This window comes from Micropterus dolomieu, linkage group LG13 (genome assembly GCF_021292245.1).
Source record: "Micropterus dolomieu isolate WLL.071019.BEF.003 ecotype Adirondacks linkage group LG13, ASM2129224v1, whole genome shotgun sequence".
NCBI classification, from domain to species: Eukaryota; Metazoa; Chordata; class Actinopteri; order Centrarchiformes; family Centrarchidae; genus Micropterus; species Micropterus dolomieu.
The window spans coordinates 1,043,348-1,059,406 of NC_060162.1; the positions used below are offsets into that span (position 1 = coordinate 1,043,348).

General features: G+C 41.9%; 1 protein-coding gene across 1 annotated transcript in view; it reads right to left on the reverse strand.

The window, feature by feature from the left end:
- Positions 1-16,059, reverse strand: part of LOC123981787 (NACHT, LRR and PYD domains-containing protein 12-like) — a 42,296-nt gene that overhangs the window by 654 nt on the left and 25,583 nt on the right. The window contains exons 8-10 of the mRNA XM_046066968.1: positions 9,036-9,209; positions 7,988-8,161; positions 3,816-3,989 (exon numbers count right to left, since the gene is read on the reverse strand). Of these exons, the coding sequence (XP_045922924.1) occupies positions 3,816-3,989; positions 7,988-8,161; positions 9,036-9,209 (522 nt within the window). The remainder of the gene's footprint in view (positions 1-3,815; positions 3,990-7,987; positions 8,162-9,035; positions 9,210-16,059) is intronic.

Genomic DNA, 16,059 nt, shown 5'->3' on the forward strand with positions numbered 1-16,059 from the left:
AAGGGCAACTGGACTTGGTTGAAGATACTGGAAGACGTTTCGTCCCTCATCCAAAGGACTTCTTCAGTTCTGACTGACTGGCAGGGAAACTCAGCTATCTAACCTCAGTGGGGTCGTTATCCCGGGTCATCGATACTGCTGGTTCGTTAGTGTTCCTTGTTGCTGTGACGACAGTCGTTACGGTCGTTAAGACTACCTGTGGCCGAGACTGAACGACCATCGTTGGTATCTTCACCTGAGGCCAATAGGTTACGTTTGTTGAGTTTCCTGGGAAGTGATGAAAGGACAGCATTGTAAGTGGGGGATAAGTGGTGGCGTAGACCCCCTCCTCTGTTCAATGACGGCTTCTCCACCCTGGTGTAGATGCTTCCTTGACACCTCTTTCAAACCATCCATCTTCTCTGTCTAAAATGTGCACCTGGTGGTCCTCAAACGAGTGTCCTCTGTCCTTCAGATGTAAGTAGACTGCAGAGTCTTGACCTGAGGAGTTGGCCCTTCAGTGTTGAGTCATGCGTTTGTGTAGTGGTTGTTTAGTCTCCCCAATATACAGGTCTGTGCATTCCTCACTGCATTGGACCGCATACACTTCTTCGAGTATCTTCAACCAAGTCCAGTTGCCCTTGATTTTAACCTTCGTTGGGTCTCTATACATCTTGTGATGCTGTCAGCTGGAATCCAGCTTTATTTCCTGTAGACATGAACACAACAACAAAAGTCGTCTTCACATCAAGTCAAACACATGATCACAACAAGCTTCTGGCTGATCTGATTGGCTGCCTGTTACAGGGGCGATTTTAGACCATTTTCTTCCAAGCACCCCTAAAAAAAATACAAAAATTTATTAATATTTTCTGAAAATTATTTTTTGTCTTCTAACGTTAGATTTTGGAGAAGCAAGAGAAGGGACAACCAATTAGCCTACAGTTTCATATGGCTTTTCTTACATTATTATTATTACTTATGATTTAATGTCCCTAAATACTGACATTTTTCAGTTTCTAATTTTAGTTTTACTGAATGATCCGCGACTGCGCTGGCAGACCTGTCTGCTTCAGCGGAACGCTGTCAGTCTGGGCCAAACTAATACTTTCAATATTGAAGGCGGATACGAGCGGCCCCTCCCAAATTGGACTGATCCTCGTTTTTGCTGAATTCTGAATGGCTGTGTGCTGAACTCAGCCTAGGGTTGTGTGACAAGTGCATCAAAGACGGTAACTATTGCGAAAAAAAAGAAAGAGAAAAAAGAAATGTGTGGTGCTCTTCTTAAGAAGAAAAAGATGTCGGCACAAGAGGCAGAAGTATTGAACTAATGTAGTAATGCATGCAATAAGCAAGGAATCTTTGTGTGTCTGTATGTATATTAGCTATTAAGGTCAGTGGTGGTGATGCAGAGGGACAGGCTGATGATGACCCCAGTCATGTTGATGAGGAGGGAGAGAAGAAAGAGGAGGAGCAGCAGGAGCCACAGGATGAGGAGGACAATGGAACCAGAAAAAACAGTGACAGGTACTGGGGCAGTGCAGGGCTAACTAGGCAAAATGATTTACGAGCACAGTGTGCGAGTAAAAACTACAACCTACCATAATTGTTCCCCAAAAGTATTGGAACGGGAAGGCAAATTCCTTTGTTTTTGTTGTTCACTGAAGACATTTGGGTTTAAGATCAAAAGATGAGTATGAGACAAGAGTTCAGAATTTCAGCTTTTGTTTCCTGGTATTCACATCTAGATGTGTGAAACAAATCAGGACAAACATTGGGCAGAGCAATCACAATAATTTGGAATGTCCTGAAAAAGAAATAAACTACTGGTGTACTGAGCAACAGACGTCCAACAGGTCGTAACAAGGAAAACAGTAGCTGAGAAAAATATGGTGAGAGCTGTGAAGAAAACCCCCAAAACATCAGGAATCAGGAATCACCAATCACCAACGACCTCCACAGTGCAGGGTGAAGGTATCACAATCCACTGTTGGAAAAAGACTCAGAGAGCAGAAATCTAGAGGCCACACCACAAGATGCAAACCACTCATCAGCAGGAAGAATTGGAAGGCCAGATTGAAATTTGCAAAGAAGTACAAAAGTTCTGGAATACAATCCTATGGACTGATGAGACCAAGATGAATCTCTAGCAAAGTGAGGAGAAAGAAAGGAACTGCTTATGATCCGAAGCATACAAGCTCATCTGTGAAGCATGGTGGAGGTCATGTCATGGCTTGGGCCTGCATGGCTGCTTCTGGAGCAGGCTCATTAATATTTATTGATGATGGAACTGATCATGGTAGCAGCAGAATGAATTCAGAAGTGGACAGAAACATTTTGTCTGCCAGTTTACAGAGAAATGCATTGAAATTAATGGGGAGGAAGTTTATCATGCAGCAGGACAATGAGCCAAAGCACACTGCCAACAAAACAAAGGACTGGATTCAGTAACTCAGTACCGCAGGGTTACTTGGATTAGTAACTTTAATAACATTACTATTTTGGAAATAGTAAACCATTACTAGTAGTTACTAGGAAAATGAGTAAATGTAAAATGGAAAAAGTAATATTATTACAGTTCCTGCCCAACACTGCTAACTAGAAATGAGTTTTAATTTAATGTTGGAATATTATACTAATAGAAATAATTTATACTTCACAGATTCTGTACAACCAAAATAATTAACAAATTAAACTCAATCAGCAACAGAAACTACTTCCTAAAAAGAGAAAGCAAGCATTTAACAACATTTAAATGAAAACACAAAACTGAACACTTAAATTAGGGAAACACTTTTAACACCCTCCCTCCTCCTCTGAGGGAGTAAACACGAGCCTACAGGTCCACACTGCTGTCTGACCCTAACTGGTCCACTGACCCCATAGGTGTCATTTACACTGGACGCTGGGGACATGTCACCACTACATTTTGAAATAGCTGATTTTGTCCACATCAATTTTTGAAAGCATTTGTTTAAAAATGTTCTGAAAAACAGCTTGCACCAAGAAATGTTAACTAACAAATGAAAATGCTTTGAGAAAAGCTATGCTAATGCTATGCAATATAGTTTTCTCTCATAAATTGAAAATTGTGTAAATTGGAGCAGAAAATGTCTCTAGAATGCAGGAAATTACCAGTTTAATGCTCAAAATCAGACCCCCTGCACATATATTTCAGCATCAAATATTTAATCTTATATTTAAGCTCTTACTAGTATTTATTGCTGCTCTTACTAGTATGTATTGTCAGTTGTAGATCTCGTGCTGTATTTGATGCTTTGTCGATGATTGTATGTTGTTTCATCTCAAATGTAAGTCGCTTTGGATAAAAACATCAATGCCAAATGAGTAAATGTAATCTAAATAGTGATACAAAATCTTCTTGTCTTGTTCTCGTGCACCGTCACGTCTCATGACCCAAATGTATCATCACACCCCTGATCTAAACCCTTATGTCCCCACCACTTTTCAACACAAAGCTCTTGACTGACCCGCTCCGCTCTGGACCAGCTCCTCTTTAGTAGGCCTACTTATTCTCTCCACCAATTAGTGAACACTTTTGCAAGGTATTATATGCATGCTCCATTCTCATCAGGGGCTGAGCACCCCTAAAGGTCTGATCCTAGAATTGCCCCTGGCCTGTTTTCTCTCTCTCTGTGTCTTTCTGTCCAATCCTGAAGCCTGTCACCATTCTCCTCTCACAGTTTCACTGATGAAAAGCAGCCGCTGAGAAGGTTGGAGGTTTACAGGAAATACTGGATCTCTGCTTTGATACTAACAGTGTTTAGTAGAATACTGCTGAAACCAGCATGGACTGACTCCAACCCTCTACTGACCTCAGAGTCTCCAGTCTGCAGTGTGGACTCTCCACAAGATCAGACAGCAGCTTCACTCCTGAATCCTGCAGCTTGTTGTTACTCAGGTCCAGCTCTCTCAGATGGGAGGGGTTGGACTTCAGAGCTGAGGCCAGAGAAGCACAGCTGATCTCTGACAACCTGCAGTGCCTCAATCTGAATAAAGAATAAATTATGGAGATAAAAATTATTACTTATTACTGGGTTGGACTGTGACTTTACCTTCACAGGTCTATCTGTTTGATTCATAATTTCAACTTCAATTATTGCCACATGCATTTTGTCCCCACCAGGTTACAGCTAAATAAATCCAATGCAACATACAAGAGGATTTCAGCACTTTATTAAGGAAATGCAGTCTATAAAACAATGAATGTGCTACACAATGTAATAGTGTTAAATCATTAATCTTTCCCCCACTACAGTTTTTTAAGATAAATGAAATGGTCTGTGTTAGCATGAATTCATATTTCTAGCGCCACTGGATTAAAATGAAGACTTTACTCTTTATTTAATTTTTTTCAAAGAACCCCTTAGAACCATCTGTGATAAGCAACTGCAGACCAATCTCCAATATCCCTTTTCCTAGTAAAATATTTGAAAAGGTTGTCTGCAAACAACTGCATAATTACCTGTCCCTCCACAATTTATATGATGTGTATCAATCTGGCTTCAGGACTAAACGCAGCACTGAAACGGCTTTGAAGTAGTCAGTGATCAAAAGATCAACAATGCTGCAAACAAACCTCCTAAATAAAACTGACTGCAACCTTTGACACTGTCGACCACAGCTTTTTAATCAGTTAACTAGAAAATTAAGTTGGCCCATATGGCCGTGTCTTAAAGAGGCTCTCTTCCTATCTAACTGGCAGGACATTCTCTGTGTCCCTTTTAAACTGGCAGAAACCCCGCAAAGCAGCGGGGTCCACCCTGAAGCACTGTGCTGATCAGCTGTCTCCGGTGTTCACAGACATTTTTAACACCTCACTGGAGACATGTCATGCCTGCTTCAAAGCCTCCATCATCATCCCTGTCACCAAAAAACCAAGGACCACAGGACTAAATGACTTCAGACCCGTCACCCTGACCTCTGTGGTTATGAAGTCCTTTGAGCGCCTTGTGTTGTCCCACCTAAAATCAATCGCAGACCCACTCCTGGACCACCTGCAGTTCGCCTACAGAGCCAACAGGTCTGTAGACGATCCAGGAAACATGGCCCTTCACTACATCCTCCAGCACCTGGACTCCCCAGGAACCTACGGCAGGATCCTGTTTGTGGATTTCAGCTCTGCTTTTAACACCATCATCCCGGCCCTGCTGCAGGACAAGCTCTCCCAGCTGAACATGCCCGACTCCACCTGCAGGTGGATCACTGACTTCCTGACGGACAGGAAGCAGCACGTGAAGCTGGGAAAACATGTCTCTGACTCCAGGACCATCGGCACTGGTTCCCCTCAAGGCTGCGTTCGTTCCCCCCTTCTCTTCTCCCTGTACACCAACAGCTGCACCTCCAGTCACCAGTCTGTCAAGCTCCTGAAGTTTGCGGATGACACCACCCTCATTGGGCTCAGGTGGGGATGAGTCTGCCTACAGGTGGGAGATCGACCATCTGGTGACCTGGTGCAGCCAGAACAATCTGGAGCACAACGCTTTGAAGACAGTGGAGATGGTCGTGGACAGAAAGAGCCCCGCCCTACCCCATCATCCTGTGTGACTCCCCCGTTGCCACTGTGGACTCCATCTGTTTCCTGGGCACCATCATCTCCCAGGACCTCAAGTGGGAGCTGAAAATCACCTCTCTCACCAAGAAGGCCCAGCAGAGGATGTACTTCCTGTGGCAGCTGAACGTCAGCCTGCCAAAGACAATGATGGTGCACTTCTACACCGCCATCATTGAGTCCATCCTCACCTCCTCCATCACCATCTGGTACGCTACTGCTACTGCCAGGGACAAGGGCAGGCTGCAGCGTATCATTCGCTCTGCAGAGAGGGTGATCGGTTGCAATGTTCCTTCTCTTCAGGACCTGTACGCCTCCAGGACTCTGAGGCCAGCAGGAAAGATTGCAGCTGACTCTCCCCACCCCGGACACAAACTGTTTCAGACTCCCCTCTGGCAGGAGGCTGCGGTCCATCAGGACCAAAACTTCTCGCCACAAAAGCAGCTTCTTCCTATCAGCAGCTAGCCTCATCAACAAGACCCGGGTCCCTCACTGACACTCCCCTCCTTTTAAAATAATAGAACTGTGTCTGCACATGTAAATATTATTGCATTTCATATCACGCACAAACCTGGCACACTGCACATATTTGTTGTTAATTGTTTAATCTTTGTTGTTATATATTTTTATATTGCAAATTTTTTTTTGGCTATGTACACAATACTCTCTTCCGTTGCAACACGTCTTTCCTCTGCAAAGAGTTGTATTATTTTTCTCTATTCTCTTATTATTCTTATATAACTTGCATTGTCTATTCCATATTTATATATTTCTACATTTATTTATGTCAACTGTATGTTTGTCTACGTGTAGCCACTCATCACCAAAGCAAATTCCTTGTATGTGTAAAAACATTACTTGGCAATAAAGCTCTTTCTGATTCCGATTCATTAATCACCATTCACTCCCTGGTTAAATGACATCGGCAGTGATGCAGGTGGTTTCCTCTGTTTCTGATTAGCGGATGTCTATTAGGCCTAAATCTTACATCCATATGTGTACGTAGCAATAATACCATGCTCGTTCTGCCGGCTGAGACTTTATAGCTGCGCTGTTATGTTTTTCAGAGCACACAAACACTGTAAACACACACCTGTCACCTGCCCTGCATGGTGCTGTTACCCATCGGCGTCGCCAGGTCATTTTTCCGGGGGTTTAGCCCCGGATGTTTTGACTGTAGCCCCGAATGTAACTTAACAAAAGCAACAAAATAATTTTCACTGTTAATATGCAATAATCCTCATGACACAGCCTGTCTCGCAGGTCTTCAAAGAGCAGAGGCTACTCGCAATAATATTGCTACATTTTGTTTGAAGTTCACTAACTTGACCCCCCGCCACCTGCCTGCGTCTGCGACTTTGCTCTGTGACTGTCTCTCTGCTCCGGGATGCTTTATTCTCTCTAAAGCGGCTGTGAGCTGCACTTTATCACAGGTGCTAATAAGTGTGGTGATATTTCTGTCTGATCACGAGTGTTTTCAGTTTCGGTTTTCTTCCTCTGATGAAGAGCAGTGCACTCGTCTCATTGAGTAGTCTACAGTCCCAGACTGGCTCTGTGTCTGTCAGATGGTCTAAAGGGGGTAGTCTCAGGGGTAAAATTAGGGGCAAATAAACTACTGATTACTGCATTACATTCTATTATATTTTATATTCTGAATTGTCACCTGCCACCTAAATTGCGTGATTCCCTTTATAAAAATAAGACATTTCCACCATAAATCGGTGCACAGAAAATGTCTCCAGAATTTGTGTGTGTTTAATGGTCAAAATCTATCTATCCAGAATCTATTACTTTTTAGTAAATAGTTATCAGGACATCAACAGGAGGAAATTTGCATTGCAGAGCATCCCCGCAAAACTAGATGAAGGCCTATCAGGTAAAGTTATGTAGACTATAATTTTCACTTAAGTTAATACGCCACAGCTGTATAGCGCACAGAAGCCATTGCCATGGTTACTATCCATAGAGCGCCTGCTGTTTACTCGTGGAGAGCTTCTCTCCCTGTCTGGAGCACAGAGCAACCCTCCAAGCGGGGCCAAGCGACTACGTTACAATTTTAAGGACGGTCCCAAGACCGACATCTTGCCCAATACTAATGAGCATGCAGTGTGTAGCTATCCACTTTTCTACTTCTCCCACACACTGCATCCAGCGTAGTCTGCCAAAGCCTCCCTCCACTGCTGTTTGGGAGGGTGATTTGCAGGCTGATCAACATCCCACTCCTCCTGTGACCCATGGTTTGACTCTCACGAGCCAGTGAGAAACGGACTGTCAAAATAATAATAAAACCTGCATTAACGTGACATAAAATAATTGTTGGCGTTAACGCGATAATAACGCGTTAACTTGCCCAGCCCTAGTATAAACAGAAATTAGGTTTAATTGTTAATTAAACATATCAGATCTACAATAGTAACAGAGAGTCAATGAACTGACCTCAGAGTCTCCAGTCTGCAGTGTGGACTCTCCACAAGATCAGACAGCAGCTTCACTCCTGAATCCTGCAGCTTGTTGTTACTTAGGTCCAGCTCTCTCAGATGGGAGGGGTTGGACTTCAGAGCTGAGGCCAGAGAAGCACAGCTGATCTCTGACAAACTGCAGCCCAACAATCTGAACAAAGAATAAATGATGTAACTTTAGAAGACAATGTTCCTGCTTGAAATCATTCAGTGTTTAATAATCTGTTCAGAGCTGAAGAAGGTTTAGAATGTAGAAGTTTAGAAAATGGAAAATCCAAACACCTGAACCCAACAGGATGCAGGTTCAAACTGTAAAATACAAAAAGGTAAAAAAAGCTCTCATTAATATTAATGACAACATGCTGCTGCTTCAATAAAGACGTAGTGACTTCACCTGTTAAACTCTGCAGCTCCACCAGTGGCTCCATCTATACAAACTCATGTTATGCAGCCAAACACAAAGAAAAACCCACAGAAGCTGATTTAAGATTCCACTCAAGATCCCAAAGTTTCCAAAGATGCCAAATATGTCAGCATGAGCTTTGGGGAAATGTGAACAAAAGACATCTACAATATTTCTTTTAGCAATAGTGGAGTCATAAAATCAAAACTTCTTCACTTTAAACTATTTAGTCAGCATGAGCATTATATAGCTTCATAACAATGTTGGAAAAACAAATACTGAATATATTTGTTATTGTCTGATAGCTGAAATAGAGATTATTTATTTATTGTATTTATTATTATACTTTATTTAAAACATGGAGAACAGAAGCTAAAAATCAGGAGTTTAAGAGCTTCAGAGTGAATTATCCAGTGGAGATGTTTCTTGCTATTTTAAGGTTTTAAATGTGGAGCTCAACATTGCTCTGCCACAGTCAATGGACTAAACCACTAAAGAAGAAAATAGCATTAAGATCCTCAGTGTGGATCAGTATGATATCAGCATTATGTCTGCAGTTTATTTTCACCACAACTTTCACATCATATTAATCTCAGCACAGAAGGAAAAAATGGTGTCTGACCTCAGAGTCTCCAGCCTGCAGTGTGGACTCTCCAGAAAACCACACAGCAGCGTCACTCCTGAATCCTGCAGGTCATTGTTACCCAGCTGCAGCTCTCTCAGATGGGAGGGGTTGGACTTCAGAGCTGAGGCCAGAGAAGCACAGCTGATCTCTGACAAACTGCAGCGCCACAATCTGAATGAAGAATAAATGATGGAGACAAAAATACATTTCTAATCCAATCAGATGTGTTCAGGTTTTAAATGTGGAGCTCAAAATTACTATGTCCTAATCAATGAGCTTTTCCTTAAAATGAGAAGAGGGACTTATCATCATAATGTCAGCACAACATTCATATAACTATTTATGTCAACACAGATCAATGACATGCTGCTTATCTCAGGCCAGTCTGGAACTACAGGAGAGAAACTATATTGATCCTTTAAACAGCTGCATTTAGAATTAAAGAAAAAAATTGACATTGAAAACAGCTTTTAAAACACTGATCACTCATCACTAAAACTTTACTGGGATTGGTAGTTTTTGAACCAGGGACAGATTTTACTATTGTTAACGTATAGGCTATGCCGTCGATTCAATGCAGAAGTATAAATCACACTTTACATTCACTTTAGTAAAATAGAACAAGGGGAACGTGTTGCTCTCAGAAGGAGGCTGGAGGCACATACTGGCACACTGTTCAGTGTAGTGGAAATCTGCATCTTTCCACTGCAGAGGCTCTTTCTACAAAATGGAGAAACTAGTTTAAATGAATGTATTAGTATTTATACAGTATTATTATAATAATATATAGATAAAAGTTAAATTTTAATCAAAAAATAAAGTGTACCGTTAGTATGTTAATATATTAATGATTTAATTTAACTATATGCATTGTCATTTTATGTAATAATATACTATATAGCTCACCACCTGTATAATATTTATTCCAGTCAGACAGCAGTTGATGGCCTACATTGGTCTCTTGATTTCTCCATAATCAGAAGCATAGGAGTTCAACATTTTAGAAGTTTACTGAACCATTAAAACTTTATGTCCCGCCCCATCCAGGCTGTGATTGGTCAGATAACGAAAAGTGAAACTGAGGAGCACATCGATTTTTGGAAAAATTTAATGTGTTTCATCATAAGCCCCCTGATATAGCTAAATCTCCAGCTAGCCAACACCACAACCTCCTTATCTTCTCCGTACTGTCTTCTGTCTCACCTCTCCCGCTGCTGACATCTCTGTCTTTGTTTTTGTAATGAGTTGCTCAAGCGGCCCCCGGGCTACCCGTCCATCGGGATATCTCTCGGTGCTCCGGTGACTAGCTGGCTTTTTTCCTGCAAGAGTTTTAACAACTCTGATATGATTGACACCAGCTTTGCGTCGCGTCCTGCCGCTACTCGGGCCTGGGGTGTTTTGAACCTGTTCGGGTCCGGTTTCGGCGCAGAGGTGCATTTGGCTCTCTCCAGCTTTATGCGGCTGTCTTTTGTGGTCATCATTGGGATGCGAGGTAGGCATGACTTGAAAAACTCCACCCGCTGCCCAGTCTCTGTATCCTCCGCCAAGCCGACGACTCTAATGTTTAGGTTGCTGTAGTTCTCTGCCATGTCCAAACTCTCAATGAGGGCAATGACCAGCTTTTCAAGCTCCACAATCCTCAGCTCTTGTGCTGCAGCGGAATTTTCAACTGCTAGTAGCCTAGCCTCTGCTTCATAGTCAACAAACCCGAACGAAGGCGGGCGGGGTGGGGGATTAGCCTACGGTAGATTATAGTTACTCGCACATTGTGCTCATAAATCATTTTTCCGGTTCACACGTATCGATTTTAGGGGCATATGCAAGCAAAATGGTCGCACTGTAGAGCCCTGACAAGGTAGGTCCAACCATTGTCAATGACCTCAGGCACAGAAATTCCCACACTTCTACCTCTAGGGGGCGCTATAAGCAAGGTCAACGCATTTGGCCTTTGAACTTCCGCCTACAAAAGGTGCATATCAAAAACCTTATATCCACGCATTCGGGGGACCGAGCTGAATCTACTGGTATAGGCCACGCCCATTTTCGCCTATAGTTTTTTCCGCAAAATCGCAAAAACTGAAAACCCTTTTTTAATTAACTCCTCCGAAGCCGCAAGTCAGATCGGCACCAAACTTGGCACCGACCATCTCTGGATGAAGCTGATAAAAGTTTGTAGAGGAAATTTTGATGCGACAAAAAATGCCGTAAATATAAGATAACAAATGTTTGCAAAAAACCCCCGCTAAAGACAGGAAGTGATGTCATCTCTTAGGTTTGGAATGGCCAATAGACACCAAATTTGGACCAATAATGTGGGACACCCCCGAAGGCCTGTGCAAAATTTGGTGCACGGCCGATGTCTGGACCAAGCCGATTTTGATCCGCGAAAAAATGGCCCAATTTTAAGCTTACAAATATTTCTTGAAAACGCTAAAAAAACGTGATGTCATATCTCAGGTTTGCAAGGTCTGATCAACACCAAACTCGGAGACCCTTTCTGGAATGCCCTCCTGATGGGGCTGTGTAAAATCTCCTCACAGCAAGAAGTATGCAGGCTTAAACCCCGGTTGCCCCCGGCCTTTCTGTGCGGAGTTTGTATGTTCTCTCCGTGTCTGCGTGGGTTTTCTCCAGGTGTGCCGTTTTCCGCCACCATCAAAAACATGTTAGGTAGGTCCTCCGTGCAGTTTGACCTGGCATGGCATTTCATTCTGGAGTACAGTGGCTGCCGACTGCTCCCTTCAGGGATGGGTTAAATGCAGAGGATGAATTTCGATACATGAATGTGTATGTGACACTAAAGTACGTTTACATTTACATTTACATTTGTTCGCTTGTCTTGCTTTTGTTTATCTACTTTCCCACACACTGCATCCAGCGTAGTCTGCCGTAGCTTCCCTCCACTGCTTCTTTGGGTGGGTGATTTGCAGGCTGATCAACATCTCGCCCCTCCTGTGACCCATGGTTTGACTTTATGTGTTAGGGCTGAATGATTTTGGAAAATAACCTAATTGCTATTTTTTTTTTTACCAATATTGCGATTTAATATGCGATAAAATTTTTAAGCTCTTTACCTTCTGTATTATTCAAAACGGACAAGCAGTAAATCAGTGTATGTGTGAGACTAAAGTTTCTGTAGTGTCAGCTTCTGTCAAGCTTAAGGCCATTGTACAACAAAAAGTCAAGGTACAGCGTAATGTGCGTAGTTGATGCTTACTCTCGCGTGTCACCAGAGTGTAAGCGCAGTGTAATCTCGTTTTATCACATGGCGATCATATTGCAAATGCAATTAATCGTTCAGCCCCAGTATGTGTATTCAGAGCCAGTGAGCAGCGGACTTTCAAAATTATAATAATTAAAACTGCGTTAACGTGCAATAAAATAATTGTCGCCGTTAATTCATGTGATAACACGTTAACGTGCTCAGCCCTAGATTAAAACAAATTTTCGTTCAGAGGATGTTCTGTATACAGATGTGACCATTTACCAAAAATTAGAAACAATAATTTACTTTAACTACTAACAGTGGACATTTTCTATAGTTTCTTTAAGAAACAAAAGTCTTTGTGACTGCAGACTAAATTTAGTACAAGAAACATGAAAATATGAACAAACTTTATGGATGGAAGTTATATATGAACAGAAATTAGATTCAATTGTTAATTAAACATATCAGATCTACAATAGTAACAGAGAGTCAGTGAACTGACCTCAGAGTCTCCAGTCTGCAGTGTGGACTCTCCAGAAAACCACACAGCAGCTTCACTCCTGAATCCTGCAAGTTGATGTCACTCAGCTGCAGCTCTCTCAGATGGGAGGGGTTGGACTTCAGAACTGAGGCCAGAGAAGCACAGCTGATCTCTGGCAAACTGCAGTGCCACAATCTGAATAAAGAAAAATTATGATGACAATGATTAGATGACAATGTTCCTGCTTGAAATCATTCAGTGTTTAATAATCTGCTGAAGAAGGTTTAGAATGTAGAGGTTTAGAAATTGGAAACTGGGGGGGTAATGTGATGGACGTTTTTGCCAGAGCTCCGTGCCACTCTGTGCTTTTTTTCCCATTAGTCTGACAACAACCAGGTGCTATAAGACATTTTTGTTATGCAACAACAAGCTATGTCTTTGGAAAATGTTTGGCCACAGTCTTTCGTCAAGATGGGAAGCACCAGAGGCAATAAAGACAAAAAAAGACCAACTCTGAGCCCCGGCTACGACACACAAGATAGTAAGTGTGAGTGACCAGTTGCAGCCAGGGGCTGGTAAGACCAAGCTGGATCGAGGTATGGTTCTGCAACCATTGGTGGGATCTGATGCTGTGCTGTAGGCGGGTTTCACTGCACTAGGGGAGCTAGATCATGGCACAACATCGTCATGGACTGCATTCCTAGTGAATACATCACGTGTATTCTTCACCCCAAAATATATGCTTTCCATAAGGTCTGGGACCCTTACTTGCAGCATACTGGGCCCACGCTGTCATCCTCCTTGCTTTGTGGATTTCCCAGATCAGCCTAACCAGTCTTTGTTTTAAGTGCCCACTAACAAGCACCTTGTAGCCTTGCTATGTTTGTATGCTCTGTATTGATTCTCATCTGGATACTGCTTTGTCTTTGAAAGGGAGGAGGCCGGATGGAAAATGTCCCCACTGTCATTTATTTTAATACTTACTGTATTGTCGTCTTCTGTGTTACTTTCTTAGACCGATCGTGTGTTTTGCCTGCAACATCTTAATTATTAGCTAGTAAGCAAAATATGTCAGGGACTTTTTTTCCGGTTTTAGCCTGCATCACATGAGCTTCGGACATTAGGATGTGATTTAAGCTGAGATAGATGTCACCCTATCTACTATCCTAGTGACAACCATTGTATGACCAGTTATTGAAAAATAGAAATGTGAATTTTGTTGAAGGATTGCCATCTTCTTTGTGTGATGATACATTGTTGCCTTTAGATAAAAACAATTTGTTGATTATTGATGATTTAATGAGTGATGCTAGCAAAAACATTGAGGTCCAAATTATGATTACAAAATATGTGCATCATAGAAATTTAAGTTGTTTATACCTAGTTCAGAATTTGTTTTTTCAAGGCAAAGTTCGCCGTACTATTGATCTGAATACCAATAATCTTGTTTTGTTTAAAACTCCCAGAGATAAATACCAAGTCATGCTAATGGCTAGACAAATGTTTCCTGGGAAGAGTCATTTTTTTTATGGATTGTTTCGAGGATGCCACGAGTGTTCCTTATGGTTACTTGATGATTGATTTTAAAGCTAAGACACCTGATGATTTCAGACTCAGAACCGACTTGCTTTCAGAGCTGCCTGTTGTGTATGTGCCTAAGAGAAAGTAAATAAACATGTCTGATTGCATTACGAGAAACCTGTCTTACTGCAAACTATGCACGGAGCATCTCCATCTCAGAGAGTGAATATTATTCAATCTGCATCACCAAACCTTTTGGTAGCGTTATACGAAACAGCTTTCAATGTTTTAAAAGGTAAAATTCCTTTAAATAAGACACAGAATCAAAAATTAAAAAAGAAGAAGGCGGGGTTAGCCAATAAAAAGGTTTGCGCTTCAAAGAAAAAGAAGACGTTGCTTAAACAGTCTGGCGGTTTTCTTCTCCCCCTCCTGAGTATCGCTGTGCCTTTTATAACGAGTCTTATTGGTTCAAGACAAACTTAGAGGACTATGGAGTATGCACAAAAAATGTTTCTGGTACCTAAACAACAGCTTGATCTTTTAAGAAGACCTCCGGCACACGAGTCTATTCTAGAAACTGTTGAAAATGACCTGGATCGTAAGACATTCTGGATCAAAAGACTGAAGATCAAAAAAATATTCCATCACATTGCAGAGATTTCTCACCATGGTAAAACCAGGAGAAAAAGACCAGAACACACTAACTTTGTCAATGCCGGTCGCTGAGGATTTTCACTCTTCAGAGCAGAAGAATCAAGAAGGAAGAGACTTGGTTTTTGAAGAAGTTTTTAAAAACATGCCAAAAAACAGCAGGAATAAAGCCCAGCATATTTTGGATAAAATGTCCTCCTCAAAAAACATATCTGCATGGACTGAACGTGGGGTTTGTGTTTAATGGTAATGTTATTAAAGGGTCTCATGTGTATGATTTAATAAGAGGAGTGACTGCTTCTCAAAACGTGTCGGACAGCCAGAGACCTACAGGTTGGGATGAATATCTGCAATCGTTGGCTATACTGAATATACCTTTATCAGTTGTACCAAATCAACAGGTCAAAAGAAAAATTGACGAGATTAAGAGAAAGACTTTTGGAGAATCTTCTCCTCTTATCACTGGACCGCCATCTACACCTCTTGTTACCAGAGGGCGTCGATTAGCAAACAATGAAACAAGTCCTTTTGTTTCTCCTGAAATGCGATGAGTGATGGATAACTTTTTTAATTGTTATTTGTTTTAAATAAATACAGAGACATAACTTTATCATTTCATTATCACAAGTGTTTTTATTTACACTCACCTAAAGGATTATTAGGAACACCACACTAATACTGTGTTTGACCCCCTTTCGCCTTCAGAACTGCCTTAATTCTACGTGGCGTTGATTCAACAAGGTGCTAAAAGCATTCTTTAGAAATGTTGGCCCATATTGATGGATAGCATCTTGCAGTTGATGGAGATTTGTGGGATGCACATCCAGGGCACGAAGCTCCCGTTCCACCACATCCCAAAGATGCTCTCTTGGGTTGAGATCTGGTGACTGTGGGGGCCATTTTAGGACAGTGAACTCATTGTCATGTTCAAGAAACCAATTTGAAATGATTGGAGCTTTGTGACATGGTGCATTATCCTGCTGGAAGTAGCCATCAGAGGATGGGTACATGGTGGCCATAAAGGGATGGACATGGTCAGAAACAATGCTCAGGTAGGCCGTGGCATTTAAACGATGCCCAATTGGCACTAAGGGGCCTAAAGTGTGCCAAGAAAACATCCCCCACACCATTACACCACCACCACCAGCCTGCACAGTGGTAAC